Source organism: Hypanus sabinus, unplaced genomic scaffold (assembly GCF_030144855.1).
Source record: "Hypanus sabinus isolate sHypSab1 unplaced genomic scaffold, sHypSab1.hap1 scaffold_412, whole genome shotgun sequence".
Classification (NCBI taxonomy): domain Eukaryota; kingdom Metazoa; phylum Chordata; class Chondrichthyes; order Myliobatiformes; family Dasyatidae; genus Hypanus; species Hypanus sabinus.
Window position 1 is genome coordinate 68548 of NW_026781293.1, and position 18503 is coordinate 87050.

Below are 18503 nucleotides of genomic sequence, written 5' to 3' on the forward strand. Positions count from 1 at the left end.
TTCTCACTTGATGTTTCAGTGTTCCTGTCCAGCAAGGCTCCGGAGGAATGTGAATAGAAATTAGTGTTTATAAACACAGAATTGATTTCAATGAAACGTGAACATTTCCTGTTTGGGTCTGAAATATGTTTTGGACCTGGATGGGAATTGAGCCGGTGACTCTGTGACCTGGAGGTGGAGGGAAAGGGATCGGGGAAGATATGGAGTGGAAAAATAAACATGTATCTGGGATAAATATGGGGAATGTGGGGAATGCGGTGGATGGGTCGGGCAGCATGTGAGGGGCGAGGAGCAGAGTCAGCGGTTCAGGAGGGAGACCCTCCACCCGTCACCTGATCCCATTCCCCGTTCATGTTTTTCTGCAGATCTGCAGCATCTGCGGGTCACTGCTCTACGTGTCCGTGTAGCTTCACCTTTCACCCGTTCAGACAAGTCAGTGAGATCCGGATCTGTCACGTCCTCTCGTTGTGGGTGGACAGTGCTTTTATCTCTGCAATAGTTTCTGCATGTTTCATTCCACTGTTTTGTGGTGCTGAAGTGCAGCCGATGTTTCTGGGTGTCTGACCCGTTTATGTGAGAATTTAGCCTTTTCTATTTCTCTGAGCTTCTCATAAATGTGTAAAGTTTAGTTCATCTTCACTTCAGAATTTCCAAAGCAACACCCAGTCAGTCAAATTGCTCCACACAATTAAAATAGCTTATTACATTTTTTTCCATTTTTGTACTATATATATGTATATTCATATTTTAAATCACAATTGTTAAAATCTATTGTTCTGAATCAGGTTCTACTGCTGCCGCAGGGACAACGAATTTCATGACACATGCCGGTGCTATTAAACCTGATTCTGATATTGATATGGGAGACCCACCACCGGTCACCTGATCCCAGTTACCGCTGATCGCAATGTGAGATTGAAGCATTTTCCATATATTTGCTTTCCACAGAAATGACAACAGTTCAGTTTCCTTCTGAGCTTCCAGAGCAGAAGCTCAGTCTGTCTAATATTTCCACACAATTAAAATGGGAAATTTGTTTATTATCATCATGTACTGAGCTACAGTGAAAATCTTGCCTGATGTACCATCCACGCAGATGGATACATTACAACAGTACATTGAGCTGATATACAACAAAATAATCACTGTAAGAAAGCATTGTGGCTGCAGAGAAAGTGCAGTGCAGGTAGACATATGGTGCAGGGTCACGTCGAGTTACATTGTGAGGTCGAGTCCATTTTATCACTCATTTGGCCTATAGCTGTAGACAGGAAGGCATACTTCAGCTTGGTGTTACGCACGTTAAGGCTTTTGTATCTCTTCCCCGATGGGGGAGTGGGTTTGCAGCAAGAATGTCCAGGTTATGAGGTTATTTGAGTAAATGGCCTGCTTTTCCAAGGGAGGGGAAGTGTAGGAAGAGTCCATGGAGTGGAGACTTGTTTCTCTGATGTTCTCTGCTCTCCAAAGTTCTCTGAAGTTCCTTGCAGTCATGGGCAGAGCAGTAGTCAGACAAAGGCGCGAAGAATCGACATGGAGCTCAGAGACCTTGGCCGTCACCCTGCCTTGTGTAGCTGGATCCTGGACTTCCTGTCAGATCACCAGCAGGAAGTAAGAGTGGGCTCCATCTCCTCTGTCTCTCTGACCCTCAGCACACATACCCCACAGGGTTGTCACTTTGGCCCTGTCTTTTCCTCTCTGTGCACCCATGACTTGTGTTGCCACCCACAGCTCCAATCTGCTAATTAAATTTGCTGACAGCACTACATTGATTGGCCTAATCTCAAATACTGATAACAATCGATCAAATGCATCCTGACAGGGCTCGGTCCAAACAAACTTTTCACGCTTCTTCAGGAGATTGGTCAGAGGAAGAGTGATAGCAGCAGAGTTCTTACGATAATATCCATCCATTCCCAGAAACCTTCTAAGAGCCTTCTTAGCAGTCAGAATAGGAACTTGAGAAATTGCTGGGAGTTTTGCCAGAACAGGAGCCAACTTGCTTTGACCTACAACATAGCCAAGACAGGTCATACTGGCATGGCCATATTCACTCTTAGCCAAGTAAACTGTAAGGCTGGCCTGGGAAAGCCTGTCAAATAGCTTTTCTACTGCAGAGATATGCTCTTCCCAAGTGCCACTCCCTGTAGCTAAGTCATCAATATAGGTATCTGTGTGTTCTCACCCTCGAATTACAAAATCAATCATTCTCTGGGATGCTCCTGGAGCATTTTTCCTTCCAAAAGGCAAAACATTGTATTCATACAACCCAGATGGTGTCACAAATGCAGAAATTTCTCTACCTCTGTCCATCAATGGAACACACCCCAATACCCTTTCAACAGATCAATCGTTGTAAGAAATTAGCTTTTCCAGCCTTATCGATGCAATCATCCACTCTAGGGATAGGATAGGTATCTGTTTTTGTTACTGCATTTACCTTTCTATAATCAGTGCAAAATCTAACACTACCATCAGGTTTGGGCACAATAATGCAGGGTGACTCCAATCTCATTTTGAAGGCCTAATAATACCATTCTCCAGCACATACTCAATTCCCTGGTCAGCCAATTTACACTTTTCTACGTTCATGCAATTTGGGTGTTGTTTAATCAGTTTAGCTTGACCAACATCTACATCATGTACTACGACCGTGGTTTGCTTGGGAACAAAGGGAAATAAATCTTTAAACTTCAAAAATAATTCCTTCAGCTGTTGTTGTTGCTTTGGCTGCAGATGAGACAACCTGTTAGCAATGTTTTCTGGAACAACCGAGTTCATTAACCTAACTGGGACCATGTTTGGCTTGATAAAAGTCTCAGACCAGTCAATTGTTTCATTCTCAGGGTTGCCAGTTTCATTTGTTTTGACAACAACACACACAGATGGTACCTACTTGTTCAAAAAAGGTTTTATCATATTTATGTGTACCACCTGTGTTAGTTTACGTCAGTCGGGTGTTTTAATTACATAATTCACATCATTAATTTGAGAGACTATCTCATACGGTCTATTGAATTTCGCCTGAAGTGGATTCGTCAACATAAGGCAAGCACCTTATCTCCCACCTGGTATTTTCTTTCTCGAGCCCTGTTATCAAACCAACACTTCATTTTGTTTTGAGAAATTTTTAAGTTTTGTCTCACTGGACTACAGGTTTTGTGTAGTTTATTTTTGAAGATCAAAACATAGTCTAACGAGTTAACATGTACATTCCCATCAATCCACTGTTTCTTTTAACAAGGTCAAAGGTCATTCTGCGACCAAATACAATTTCAAATGGAGTAAAGCCCAGTGATTCCTGTACTGACTCTCTTTCTGTGGACAAAAGCAAATGTATTCCTTCATTCCAGTCTTTTCCATTTTCAACACAGTATGTCTTAATCATTGTTTTGAGGGTAGAATGAAATCTTTCTAAAGCCCCTTGTGATTCTGTATGGTACGCAGATGATGCAATTTGTTTTGCTCCCAGTTCAGAAACTACCTGTTGGAATAATCCAGATGTAAAATTACATCCTTGAGCAGACTGGATTTCTTTAGACAAATCGAATAATGTGAAAATCTTGGTAAGAGCCCTCGCCACAGTTTTAGCTTTAATATTTCTGAGAGGCATTGCCTCTGGGAATCTGGTTGCAGTACACAGAATAGTTAGCAGATACTTTGGTCTTTGGCAATGGGCCAACACAATCCACTATAACTTTCGAAAAAGGGTTCACCGAATGCAGGTATAGGCCACTGGGGTGAGCTCATTAGGTTTACCCAAATCTTGACAAGTACCTTTTGGAAACTCTTATTCAGGGTAAACATAACTTTATGAGTTAAAGCAAACTGATCTGCTAATCCAGCAGATTCCTGCATAGTGGCAGCATCATTTCCATCTAAATACATCTTTCTGTCATCAGGGACACACCTTCTGAATTCTTCAATTAAAACCAACTCTTTCAAGCTGTAAAAATCATCATTTACATGTTCAGATGTGCACCAGTGGTCAAAAGACACAAATTTCTCATAAGCAAATTCTGTATGTCTGGTTCACAGATTTCTAAACTTTTGCCTGTCTGCTTCTGGGACCAACTCGTAAGCTTTCAGCACAGCCTGTTTCACTAGGTCATAATGTGTGGTGTGTGACCATGTGGTTAAGGTGTTGAACTAGCGATCTGAAAGTTCTGAGTTCGAGCCTCAGCCGAGGCAACGTGTGTGTCCTTGAGCAAAGCACTGAACCACACACTGCTCCTGCACATTTATAGCCCAGTGGCGATGACTGGGTCAGCATAAATAAGTAAATAATCAGCTGCTTCAGCTACTGTCAAAGCAGAATAGGCTTGCTAAGCCTTCCCCTTAATTACACTTTGTAAGAGAATTTTCTTACTGCTTTTCTGTCTCTCCAGCCTGAAATTGCCTCTGCCTCCATCTTTAATTTTTCTAACTTGCACTGGAGCTCAAGCTCACTAGGTTTACTTTCAGGAAACACCTCCAACTCCTCCACTTTAAACACATCCTCAGATACATAATGTTCAGCTATTATCCTCTGCATCTGTGCCCTCCTCATTGTCAATTTCACCTTAGCAAGTATTAACACTTTAGCAATACTCAATAACTCAATCCTTCTGGTGTCCTCTAATGCCTGAGAGGTTCACACTTCCAGATATCTATCAACATCCATTGCTGCTGATTTTCCACACACAAATAAATCAAAAGGGATTTATCCAATGAAATCGATATTAAATCAATCCTTAAATTTGTTCATATCCCAGACGCAGGCCCCATTTTGTTACAAACCATAACGCTTTAGAAACGAACCAGCAGCAACAGACTACTCCCAGTGGCCACACATTTTATTTCCACATCCCATTCCCATTCTGATATGTCTATCCATGGCCTCCTCTACTGTCAAAATTAATCCAAACTCAGGTTGGAGGAACAACACCTTATATACCGGCTGGGTAGCCTCCAACCTGATGGGATGAACATTGACTTCTCTAACTTCTGTTAATGCCCCTCTTCCACTTCTTACCCCATCACTGACATATTTAATTGTTTGCCTGTTTTCCATGTCTCTTTGGTGCTTCCCCCGCACCTTACTTTCTCCCGAGGCCTCCTGTCCAATTATCCTTTCCCATCTCCAGCTCTGTATCACTTTTGCCAATCACCTTTCCAGCTCTTAGCTTCATCCCACCACCTCCAGACTTCTCCTATCATTTTGCATTTCACCCTCCCCCCACTACTTTCAAATCTCTTAGTATCTTTCCTTTCAGTTAGTCCTGATGAAGGGTCTCAGCTTGAAACGTTGACATTTCTTCTCCTTATAGATGCTGCCTGGCTTGCTGGTTCCACCAGCATTTTGTGTGTGTTGTTTGAATTTCCAGCATCTGCAGATTTCCTCATGAGTGTTATGTGTATAAATCTGTAGAAATAAATCTCCCAAACTATTGAGCTCAGGGGAAACAAGGCTTGGAGTTTTGAGATGGTAAAGTATGAAAGTTCAGTTCAACTACAGAATAGGTGATGAGAGAGAGATATTTGTAATCCAGGGTAAATGTTGAGAGAAGGCAATTATGTTGTATTCCACAGGTTTCATGGTGGTAAAACGAGACCAACAGTCACCGTAGATTTTATCTGTCATCCTTCCAAATCCACATACTAATTATCATCCGAAGTGACTTGTCATAAGGGGTATCATCTTCAAGTGAACTACCACACCACAGCCAGGCAAGGGTAACACATAAGTGGTCTCCACAGGATATCCCAAATCAGATCCACTCCTATGGATCAAATGAGGTGACAACCACACATTCGATGTAAGGTGAATCCACCCTTGTGGGCAAAGGAAAGTTCCAAACAGTGACCCTTGGCCACTAGTTCCCTGGTTTCGACCTTTCCATTTTTCCTCCTTTGTCTCTGTCTGTCTCTGAGTGTCTGTGTCCTTGGTTAAAACTAAACAAGCTGCACACGATGTAAACAAGCTGCAAATTGGACTGATTTGTCTTTTTAATCTCTCCCTCTCTCTCTCTTAAAATGAAAGTCCACAGCAAACAAAACCTAGGGATGCATAACAATGGCCACTCCCCATTGTGAGCTGAGAGGTGTGCCAGTAGGTGGGATGACTGTGTGAATCCTTTCCCACATTCTCAGCAGGTGAACGGCCTCTCTCTAGTGTGAACTCGCTGATGTCTCTGTAGGCTGGATAAATGAGTGAATCTCTTCCCACAGACTGAGCAGGTGAACGGCCTCTCCCCAGTGTGAACTCGCTGATGTACCAGTAGGTTAGATGACAGAGTGAATCCTTTCCCACATTCTGAGCAGGTGAAAAGCTTCTCCCCAGTGTGAACTCGCTGGTGTCTCTGCAGGGTGGAAGAGTCAGCAAATCTCCTCCCACATTCTGAGCAGGTGAATGGCCTCTCCCCAGTGTGAACTCGCTGGTGTCTCTGTAGGTTGTAAGAGTGAGTGAACCCCTTCCCACAGACTGAGCAGGTGAACGGCCTCTCCCCAGTGTGAACTCGCTGATGTACCAGTAGGGTAGATGACAGAGTGAATCCTTTCCCACAGACTGAGCAGGTGAATGGCCTCTCCCTAGTGTGAACTCGCTGATGTCTCTGTAGGCTGGATAAATGAGTGAATTCCTTCCCACAGACTGAGCAAGTGAATGGCCTCTCCCCAGTGTGAACTCGCAGGTGATTCTGTAGGTGGGATGACTGAGTGAATCCCTTCCCACAGACTGAGCAGGTGAACGGCTTCTCCCCGGTGTGAACTCGCTGGTGACTCTGTAGGTGGGATGACTGAGTGAATCCCTTCCCACATTCTGAGCAGGTGAACGGCCTCTCTCCACTGAGAACTCGCTGATGTCTCTGTAGGCTGGATAAATTAGTGAATCTCTTCCCACAGACTGAGCAGGTGAACGGCCTCTCCCCACTGTGAACTTGCTGATGTCTCTGTAGGCTGGATAAATGAGTGAATTCCTTCCCACAGACTGAGCAAGTGAATGGCCTCTCCCCAGTGTGAACTCGCAGGTGATTCTGTAGGTTAGCTAACTGAGTGAATCCCTTCCCACAGACTGAGCAGGTGAACGGCTTCTCCCCGGTGTGAACTTGCTGGTGACTCCGTAGGTGGGATGACTGAGTGAATCCCTTCCCACACTCTGAGCAGGTGAATGGCTTCTCCCCAGTGTGAACTCGCAGGTGTTTCTGTAGGTTAGCTAACTGAGTGAATCCCTTCCCACAGACTGAGCAGGTGAACGGCTTCTCCCCGGTGTGAACTTGCTGGTGACTCCGTAGGTGGGATGACTGAGTGAATCCCTTCCCACACTCTGAGCAGGTGAATGGCTTCTCCCCAGTGTGAAGTGGCTGGTGAGCCATTAGGTCAGATGACTGAGTGAATCCTTTCCCAGAAATTCAGCAGATGACCAGCCTCTGCCCAGTGTGGTGTGAACTGATTGGTGTGTCCACAGGTGGGATGACCAACTAAACCTTTTCTCACACACAGAACAGGTGAATGGCCTTGCCCAGTGTGAACTTGCTGATGTACCTTCAATTGTGATAACCGAGTGAATCCATTCCCACTGTCTGAGCAGGTGAAAGGCCTTTCTCCTGTGTAAAGTGACGGGCTTGCGAGTTGGTCAGATGACCGAGAGAATCCCTCCCCACAGTCTGAGCAGGAAGGATGGTCAATTGGATCCTTGCTCCACTTCTTAAATATCTAGACAGAGACAACAAAACTGTTGTGCCGTGCTTGAGCTTCCTGGAGACGAATTCCTTCTCATTTTTAACCTGTAAAAAGATTTACAAAATCCATCAATGGGTGTAGGACAACATTTCAGATGACATTACTTGAGTTGCCAAAGTTTGATCTGGTATCACACTGTTACAGTGAGGTTCTACCCAAGTTGGACAGAGAAATCATCTCCTGACTGGGCAGAGTGCTGGCATCTGGAATGACCATCAATTCCCCGATGTTCTTCCTGTCTCTATAAGAATGGGGCATTTCTGCCATCTCCAATCTGTGCCTTGGCTCAGTTTGACTCTCCCCATTGGTATAATTCCCTGTTCCCACTGAGCTGCATGGGTTCCTGGCCCCACAGTAACTGAAACACTCTCACACAAATAGTTTTTTTTGACGTGCAGCTGGGATCTTCTTTTATGTATTATTAACTTAAAGTGCCACAGTTTTAACGCCATATAAAAAATTCCTGCTGAAATGACTGGTTGGTTCACACAGCTGTCAAAATGGGTTAGAGTGAATTTTTGTATTATTTCAGGTTCTTGTCACAATCATAAAAAATTTGAACACAGAAACAGACACTTTGGGCCATCTAGTTTGTGCTGAACTATTTAAACAGCCCACTCCCACACCTCTACCATCCAGGTACCAACACAAACCTCTTAAGTTTTGAAATCGAGCTCGCATGCACCACTTGTGCTGGCTGCTCATTCCACAGCCGAATGACCGTCTGTGTGAAGAAGATTCCCCTCATGTTCCCCTTAACATTTCACCTTTCACCCTGAACCCATGGTCTCTGGTTGTTGTCCCATCCAATCTTCATGGAAAAAGCCAGCTTGCATTAACACTATCTGTGCCTCTCTATCACAATCAAATCTCACCTCAATCTTCTGCATTCCAAGGAATAAAGTCCTGATTTGTTCAATCTTTCCTTATAACTCAAATCCTCCAGACATGGCAACATCCTTGTGAAATTTCTCTGAAATCTCTGAACTTCTTTTACATCTTTCCTGTAGGTGGGTGACCAAAACTGCACACAATACTTCAAATTAGGCCTCACCAATGTTTTCTAGAAGTCAACATAACATCCATCTCTTGTTATCAGTACTTTGATTCATGAAGGGCAATGGGCTGAAATCATTCTTTCCATCCCTATCTACCTGTGATACCACTTTCAGTGAATTAAGGACTTGTATTCCCAGGTCCCTTTCTTCTACAACACTCCTCCGTGCCCGATCAGTCACTGTGAAAGACCTCCCTTGGTAGGTCAGACCAAAGTGCAACAACTCACACTGGACTGCATTAAATTCCATTTTCCATTTCTAAAACCATTTTCCCACCTGGTCCAGATGACACTGCAAGCCTTGATAGTCTTCTCGCAGTCCGCTAAACCCCCAGTCTTGTTGTCATCCACAAATTTGCTGATCCAGTTAACCACACTATCATCCAGATTACTGATATAGATGATAAACAACAACAGATCCAGCACTGATCACTGTGGTAACCACTGGTCAGAGGTCTCCAGTCAGAGAGGCAACCATCTGCTACCACACTCTGGCTTCTCCCAAATTCTCATCCAATTTACTGTCTCATCTTGAATGCTGAGTGACTGAACCTTCTTGACCAACCTCCCATATGAGACTTTGTCAAGTGCCTTGCTAAAGTCCATGTAGACAACATCCACTGCCTTGCCTTCATCCACTTTCCTGATAACTTCCTTGAGATACTCTATAAGATTGGCTAGAGCCATGCTGTCTATCCTTTATCAGTCCACACCTATCCAAATACTTACAGTATATACTTGGTTCCTGCACACACATTCCAATAACTTTCCCAGTTCTGATGTCAAGCCCACCGACGTATTATTTCCTAGTTTATTTTTACAGCCTTTCTTGAACAGCAGAACAACATTGTCTGTCCTCCAATCCTCCAGTACCTCACCTGTCACTAAGGATGATTTAAATACCTGTGCTAAGGCCCCGATAATTTCTGCACTTGTCTTCTGCAGGGTCCTAGTGATCAACTTGTCAGGCCCTGGGGATTGATCCACACTAATTTGCCTCAAACCCCTCCACCTCTGTAATCTGTACAGGGTCCATGAAGTTGATGCGGCTTTGCCTCACTTCTATAGACTCTGTGTTCATCTCTTGAGTAAATACGGATGCAAAAAAAATCTCCCCAAGTCTATGTTATCCCTTTATATGGATTACCATTCTGATCTTCCAGAGAATTAATTTTTTCCCTTTCAATCTTTTTGCTCTTAACATATCTGCAGAATCCCTGAGGATTCTCCTTCACCTTGTCTGCTGGGGCAACCTCATGCCTTTATTTCTTTCATAAGTGTTCACTTGAATTTCCTGTATTTCATAAGTACCCCATTTGTTCCTCTCTGCCTGTACCTGGTATGCACCTCCTTTTTATTGATCTGGGAGAGGAAAGCCAAAGGGGTTATAGATCTGCATGGTGGGAGGTGGGGGTAAGGAGGGTTAAACTAAAGTTGCAGGGGGAATGGGAGCCTGAATAACAGAACAGATAGTGGAGAGTTTTTGGAGACAGATGTTGTTCAGGCCTCAGACAAAGTCAGGAATGAAAAAGTTGAGCATGGTGCAGTGAATATGCTGAGCCCTGTATATTTCAATACAAGGAGCAGCATAGGAAAGGCTGATGTGTTCAGGGCATGGATCAACACCTGGAATCAACACAAGGATCTGGCAACTGTGGACTGGGACAGGCTGCTTTATGGCAAAGGTGTGCTTGGTAAATGGGAGGCTTCAAAGCGAAATTTTGAAAGTAGTAAGCGGGTATGTCAGAATAAAAGGTAAAGATAGAAACTGTAGGGAAACTTGGATTGCACGAGATATTGAGACCCTGGTAAAGCACAAAATGGAATTGCATAACAGGGATAGGCAGTCAGTTTCTTATGGAGTATAAGAAATGCAAGAGAACACATAAGAAATCAATCAGGATGGCTAAAAGATGGCATGAGGTTGCTGTCACAGAAAAGGTGAAGGATAATCCTCAGGGATTCTCGTGATAGATTAAGAGCAAAAGGATTGCAAGGCACAAAGTTGGTCCTATGGAAGACCGGAATGGCAATCCACGTGTGGAAACAAAGCAGATGGGGGAGATCTTAAATATTTTTCCATCTCTATTTACTCAGGAGATGGACAAAGGATCTATGGGAGTGTGGAAAAGCGGCATTAACCATTTCAACCCTGGGGAAAAAACACTCCTCTGGCCACTCACACGCTCAATACCCCTCATCATTTTATACACCAAAAAATCTCTCTAAATATAAACAAGGAAATTATACATTGCACAATCTACTTTCCATGATTCAGTACATTTACACAGACAGGTGTGTAAAAAGGGCCCAACGAATACCAGGGACAAACAGGCCCAATTCACCAGAACCACAAACTGTTCCTGCTGCTACCATCCAGGAAATGGTACCACAGCCAAAGGAGCAGCAGGCCCCGGGACATCATCTTCCACCAGGCCATCAGTCTGATTAATTCATGCTGATACAATTGCATTTCGATGTTATATTGACTGTCCTATGTACAAACTATCTATTATAAATTACTATAAATTACACATTGCCCATTTAGATGATGTAAGGTATATATTTCTACTCCTCATGTTTATGAAATATGTATCTAATAAAGTCAAATCAATTCACCCTCTCCACTATCTGTTCTGTCATTCTGGCTCCCATTCCCCCTACAACTTATTTTAACCACATCACCCCCTCCCCTGCTCACTATCACTAGCAAGTCTTACCACTAGGATATTCATCCCCTCTTGTTCTGTTCCTCTAACTAACGAATCCCCTATCAGTCTTTTGACTTTCCTCTGCCAGGTCATTCCCCCCACAGCTTCTGAAGTGGTCCACCTGTTGTTGTGTGAAATGGCCACAAGAGTACTCTGCGATGCCTATTTAACCTCATTCCCCTTCCTGACTCTCACCCAGTTTCCTGTGTCCTGCACCTTGGGAGTAACTCACCTCTCTTCATGTCATATCTATCACCCCTTCCAACTGCTGGATGATATGGAATTCACCCATTTCAAGCAGCTCATTGAAGTGCAGGGTTACAAGTTGCAGCTGGATGCACATCTTGTAGGGGAGGGCATCAGGGACACTACAGGTCTCCCCTCCTTCCCTCGAATAACCCTCTAATTTGTAATAACCAGTGTGCAGATAAATCTTGTACTGTGTATTTTTTACCCAGTGACAAGATGTGCACAGTGAATTTTATATAGAGAGGTATTCATTTTCACAGCTAGCAAATCACTGTCAATAGGAACTTTGATCTCCTCTGGGTTTGATCGAGTTCACCTGCACTCTCACACAACCTATGTAGCAGGCCTGTAACAGGAAATGCAGGAGTTTCTCACCAAAGCTTTTGCACATTGTCCATATGTGGTTTGCTTGCTAAATTACGCTTTAAGAAGTCAGATTTCCAAATATCACTCCACTTCTTCCCACTTGCAAATTCTCCAGCAACTTTTGCATCACCAAAATGCAAACAGGCATCACTAGTTTCTGTGTTCTACATAAATATTCCCCCTGAACCCGTCCCCAATGACTGACGGTGGTGAACTCAGTGAATGAAATCCCAATGAATATGAAGGGATGGGCAGTAGTCTGTCTCATTGGAGTCTGGCACATTTGTGAAGTGAAAGCTACTTGTTGCCCAGGGCAAAGGTGTTTGATATCATAATGTACCCAGAGAGAATGGGACAAAACATGTTCTCACCGGTAGAAAAGTCCAGAGCAAGAGGAGGTAGAGGAAGCAACACACACAAAATACTGGAGGAGCTCAGCAGGCCAGGCAGCATCTACGGAAAAGAGTACTAATGCTGAGTTCCACCGGCATTTTGTGTGTGTTGCTTGGAATTCCAGCATCTGCAGATTTTCTCTTGTTAGTGATTGGAGGTAGAACAAAGGTGATTTTCTCAACTGCTGATGTAAAAGATTGTGTTCCCTTTCTCCGAGTTCCTAATCCTTGCATTTAGATAGCTGGAGCTCAGCTCTGTCTGAGAGATCCATCGGTTCCCATTCCCTCATCAGCCAGAAGCTCCCCGGGGCCCGTGTACGGATCGTGGGGCTGAGAGAGAGGGAAGAGGACAGGACTGTCCCGGGATTGCTGCCCACGGTGTCCGAAATTCAGAGGAATTATCCTGAAGTCGGTATTTAAGATAAAAACACGGTTAATCGCTCGTACCTGCAACCGACATTTTCAAATCCTTCTGTGCACTGCGCGCCTGCGTGAAACTCAGGGACGGCCTCAGCCTGACGCCTGCGCATTTCATCGGCGCTTCAGCGCCGGCGAAATTCTGAACGAATTGCCCTATGGGTAATCACGGTGCCATTAAACATTTCTGCAAGCACCAGTTCAATGTCCATACCTCATTTTTTTTTATCTTGGGTATAGAAAAAATCTGCAGCTGTTTTAACGCAGAAAGCGGCTCCCATAAGCAATATACTCAATATGAACGTGTATCTAAAGCCAAAGTAAAATGCAGATATAAAACATAGGAGATTCTGCAGTTGCTGGAAATACTGAGAAAACATTTTCTATGTATTCCTCTCCAAAATTTCTGCCTTATCTGTTGATTTCCACCTGTGTTTTGCAGAAATTAACCACCTTTTTTTTCAATCAACCAGTTTCCAAATGCTTCTAATCTTTCACTTTTAACCACATCGTTCTGGTCTTATTCGTCCTCCTCCTTTGGACACCATCTCTCTCTGGAGCCCCTGACTCAGGCTGGCAAATCTTCGGTTTCTGACTCTGCATATCGAAGATTCACTCGCTAGTCTGCTGTCAGACTTTAGAGGTGAATTGTGTTACGAGACCGCATGTTCGTTTACTGTGAGTGTCGCTTTAAGTGCCTGAGTGAGGCGGGGCTGTGACGTCAGACACAAGCTGCGGCAGCCTGAGGGAGCGGGTGAGGGAGCGGGAGAGGGAGACAAGCTGTTGCAACTTCAGCGTGTGACTGCTATAGGCTGCAACTCTTCCATGCCCAAAAGGTTGAGTTGATCTGATCATCGGCACGCAGTGCACAACGGATGTGTGACTGTCACTTCGTATCATCCATATGTGTGGATTTGCTGGAGTATCCGGTGGTATCACTTTTGTTGGTCCTTACCCGGAATCGGGGTGTTCTGTGGTAACCACTTGAAGACGATATTCCTGTCACTGTCACCTGGTGATATTTCTAAGTGGATTTCGGAGCTAAGCGACGGATAAGATCTTCGGCGACTGTTATTTCGTTTACCCAGCGTGGAATGTGTGTGGAATTCTTCGTAATTGCCTTCTCTCTATATTCCCTTTATTAGTAACTACGCTATACAGCAATATAAATGCAGATATATCAAACAGGTTAGCAATGATTGTGTGTGTGTGTGTGTGTGTGTGTGTGTGTGTGTGTGTGTGTGTGTGTGTGTGTGTGTGTGTGTGTGTGTGTAAATAGGAAAGCCAAACTTCTTCACGCCTCGGGGTGAATGGATACCGTCTGACGGTGATGAGTGAAGTTCGGTTCAGTTCGTGGGATTGAGTCGAGTAGTGATGGAGAGAGAGGGAGAGTTTTGAGTCTTCAGCTAAGCTGACGCCGTCGATAGTCCCGTCGTCCTCCGAAATCCTTTGGATGTCACCGACTGTGACACTACAAACGGGACCGTTCTTCTGTGGTGGAGTTATTAACCCAGGCGAGGGATGGACACACGAATAACTCCCCACCGGTCACAGCCTTTTCACACTGCGAGAGCCACGGATCGATGCTCCGGATCGATCTTCCAAAGCCCAACTTTTTCTGTGGACTCAACAAAGCTCATTCAGAGTCCAAAACCATGTGTCTGGAGGTCTATCAGCGGACCTCCTACTTATCTCACCGTGCTGAGCCCCAGCTGTCCATCAAACAGTTCCTCCCTTCTCTCTCTGTAAGAACACAGAAGCTGACAGTGTCCTTGTAAAAGTGTCAACAAGCTTGCAGAGAAACCATAACACCATCTCCGAGGTCTTCCCCCCCCCCCCCCGTCTCTCTCTCTCTCTCTCTCTCTCTCTCTCTCTCTCTCTCTCTCTCTCTCTCTCTCTCTCTCTCTCTCTCCCTCTCTCCCTCCCTCCCTCCCTCCCTCCCTCTCCCTCTCTCTCGCTCTCTCCAACAAGGTGTTCGGTATTGAACAACTCCCTCTCTCTTTTCAAAAACACAGTTCATAGGGGTAATTCAGGACCCCGTCACAATACTAATAAAGATAATTGTTTTAACATCGAAACCAGACTCCGTTAGTGATCTATTGCTGCTGGTATGTAACAATTGCAACAACCCAGCTGTCTGAGGCATAGTCCTTTAAAATTGGTGAAAATGGCCCAAAATATTGAAAAGAGCAGGGAAGAAGGAGTTTAACCAACTTCGTCCGGAGCCCTGAAGAACGTCACAACCACAGTGAGCTCATCGTCTTGTTCAGCCCGGAGAAAATCATGCAGGAAATTCATGCAGGTGGATAAGATGATGAGAGCCATTGGTCGTGTGGATAGCCAGAGGCTTTTTCCCGGGGCAGAAACGGCTAACACGAGGGGGAATAGGGTTAAGCTGCTTGGAAGTAGGTACAGAGGACATGTCAGAGCCAAGTTTTTTAAACAAAGAGTGGCGTGTGTGTGGAATGCACCGCCAGTGACGGTAGTAGAGGCGGATACAATAGGGTCTGTTAAGAGACTCTTGGATAGGTACATGGAGCTTAGGAAAATAGATGGCTATGCGGTAGGGGAATTCTAAGCAATTTCTAGAGTAAGTTACATGGTCGGTACAACATTGTGGGTCAAAGCATCGGTAATATGTTGTAGATTTCTGTGATTCTATTAAACTCAAGGGAAATCTCCTATCCCACAGAGTGGTGACTAGTTGCAATCTGTCATCTCAGGGAGAGTGAGAGGGGAACGGCAGGGATAGATTTTCATATACTGAAATGGAACAGAAACATGGGCAGGGACAAGATGGGCCGAGTGGCCTCTCAAGCGAGACACGGGATTTGATACAGAACTGATTTATCTTTCACAGATCCACAATATTAAACACAAGTCTAGTTTAAGGCTAACATCAACAGAACAGACTCCTCCAATGCTCCGAGACCAGGGTTCAGTCCTGGGTGCGATGAGCAGCCGCAAGAACTGCAGAATCTGACAGTAACAGTCCCTCATGAACCTGCAGCTGCCTTCAGTCACCGTGATGGTTAAACATTTAACACGGAGCTGATTTGAACTTCCTCCCTGATGTGAAGTTGCTGGTGTTGCTGCAGCTGGGATGATTGAGTGAAACTCTTTGCTCACTCCGGACAGAAATGTGGCCTCTATTTATTGTGAACTCACCGGAGCATCACAAGGTGGGTTAACTGAATGAGTCTCTTCGCACACACGGAGCAGGTGAACGGCCGCTTCCCAGTGCGAAGCTGTTAGTGTATCTGCGATGGCCGACTGAATCCCTTCCAGAATCCCTTCCAAAATGAGAGCCAGTGAATGACGTCACAGTGCTATCAACGTCATGGCGATGTATCCAATCAGATCACGGGCATGGACACATGTTCGGGCTCTCCTTGTAGCGAGTGAGGCGCTGTCTTCTCCAGCATCTCCGCCACCACATTCAAGAACCGGCGGCATTCAAGCGCTGGTGAACTGACAGATACAGCGGAACTATCGAGCTGTTGTGGTTGTGATTCCCATACACAAATCCTTTGTATTTTCTACACTGTTAAAAGCTTACAAAGCACGTCGGTGGGTGAAGGACAACATTTCCACTCAGATTATTTAGTTTCCATGGTGCCTTCTGAGAAAAACACTGTCACAACTCAAAACAACTTGGGGGGACAAGACTTCATCTTCTAACTGGCCACAGTTCCGGCATCAGGAACAACATCAAACTCTCTGCCTCCCTCTTTGTATCAAAATGGATCATTCCTCCCCTTCATCAGTCTGTGACTTGGCTCAGTCTGTCTGTCTCCTTCGCATTCTGAGCATGCGCCACACACCCACTGAGATCACATTGTATTGACACGGCTGTGACTAGAGACTTTCTGATTATTATGTCCCTCCCGGCATTTGACGGAGGTAAACTCAGAGTTAGCAACGGTATTGAACATCGGGAGTAGGTGATTAGGCTTTTTCGTTGGAGATCGATAAACTGCCGGTAGTCTGTGTCTGGATGAGTGGGTCGTTTTCAGACTGGAAGGAGGTAGCGTTTGGAGTACCCCAGAGATCAGCCCTGACCACAGTTGTTCACAGTTTAATGTCCTGGCGGAGGCAGCGAGATGAGAGATGTCCCAGTCTACTGGTGAGGCAGAAAGAGTGGAGTTGGGGGAGGGGAGGCTATTCACATGCAATTTCGTAGCTTTGCAATCAGTACATAGTGCACTGTGGGGCTGCAGTGCCGGGTTCCAATCTGCTAATTAAATTTGCTGACGGCACTACATTGATTGGCCGAATACCAATTAATAATGAGGCAGCCGACAGAGAAGAAGTCATCACCCCGACACAGTGGTGTCAAGAAAACAACCTCTCCCTCATTGTGACAAAAACACAGGAGCTGGTTGTGGATTACAGGAGGAATGGAGACAGGGACCAAATTCAACATTTCCAAGTCTGTTATTGACACAAAATGCACATTTTAATAGTGATCATGACGCAATGTATTTTATATATTGTTGATGACATAAAACATATTTATAGATTGTTACTGACAGAGAATCATATCATTTGTGTTCCGTGTGTTATCTGAATGTACTTGCCTGTGATGCTGCCACAAGTCAGTGTTTCTCTGTACCTCTACCTTCCCATACTTGTGCACTTGGCAATAAATTCAACAGGACCTGAGAAATCTCAGTGAGATTTGATTAGTGATGATCATCTTGGCAGCTCGGTAGGTCGAATGTATGAGACAGTACACTGTTGAATGCAAAACCCTGAGCATTGTCGATGATCAGTGGGATCTTAGACTCCAAGTTCCTCGCTCCCTGAAAGAGACTGCACAGATTGATCGGGTGGATAAGAAGGCAAATGACATGGTTGTCTTTATTAGTTGAAGCACTGAGTTCAAAAGTCGGGAAGTTGTGTTGCGGCTGTTACGAGCCTGCGTTCCTACTGTGACTGTTTCTTTAAGAGCGCCGGCGTGAGGAGGCGGGACTATGACGTCAGTCACAGGCTGACAGCGCTGATTGTGGACTGAACCATAAGAGAGAGAGAGCGATCTGCAGACAGGCAGTCGGCCAGTCTAAAGAGAGAGATAGACTGGAAAAGCTGATCGCTTCAGTTAGTTGCAGCTGAGGCTTTGAACTCTCCTATGCCCGCAAGAGTGGGTTGATCATCGGTACACGGAAACACAACGAATGTGTGTGGCTGTCATTTCGTATAATCCATAGGAGTGGGTTTTGGAATATCTTGTGTTAATCCTTGCCTGGGTATGCCGTGTGGTAACCCCTGGAAGACGGTATTCCTCTGACAGGTCACTTTCGCTGATAACTCGTATGTGGACGGATTCAACGGATAAGAACTTCGTCGACGGTTATTTTGAAGTAACCGCCTTTTCTCTACATTTCACTCCGGATCACAAATATCTCTCTCCCATCATTTATTCCGTGGATTACTGAACTTTCCTTCTTTACCATCTCAAGACTCTAAGCTTTGTTTCCTCAGGCTCGATAGTCTGGGGAATTATATTTACACATATATCCACTGAACACTGTTAACTTTCGTTAAGTTACTATGTTATAAGTAAATACTAATAAACAGAGTGTTTTAACCATC

The 18503-nt window shown here is 44.7% G+C and overlaps 1 protein-coding gene across 2 annotated transcripts; it reads right to left on the minus strand.

Annotated features, from left to right (window-relative positions):
• Positions 1 to 931: 931 nt before the first annotated feature.
• LOC132388787 (zinc finger protein 229-like) lies at positions 932 to 13045 on the minus strand. Of its 2 annotated transcripts, none has more exons than XM_059961196.1 (2): positions 12939 to 13045; positions 932 to 7760 (listed from the first exon to the last, which is right to left on the minus strand). In XM_059961196.1, exon 2 carries the CDS (start codon positions 7347 to 7349, stop codon positions 6126 to 6128), a length of 1224 nt encoding a protein of 407 aa, XP_059817179.1. In that variant the 5' UTR covers positions 7350 to 7760; positions 12939 to 13045; the 3' UTR covers positions 932 to 6125. The 2 variants fall into 2 exon arrangements, with proteins under 2 accessions (XP_059817179.1, XP_059817180.1); XM_059961197.1 differs by lacking the exon at positions 12939 to 13045 and adding an exon at positions 12471 to 12928.
• Between the last annotated feature and the right edge of the window lie 5458 nt (positions 13046 to 18503).

Excerpts from the sequence above, each read along its gene's own strand:
- LOC132388787 (XM_059961196.1), bottom strand. The coding sequence starts at position 7,349 with ATGGCTCACCAGCCACTTCACACTGGGGAGAAGCCATTCACCTGCTCA.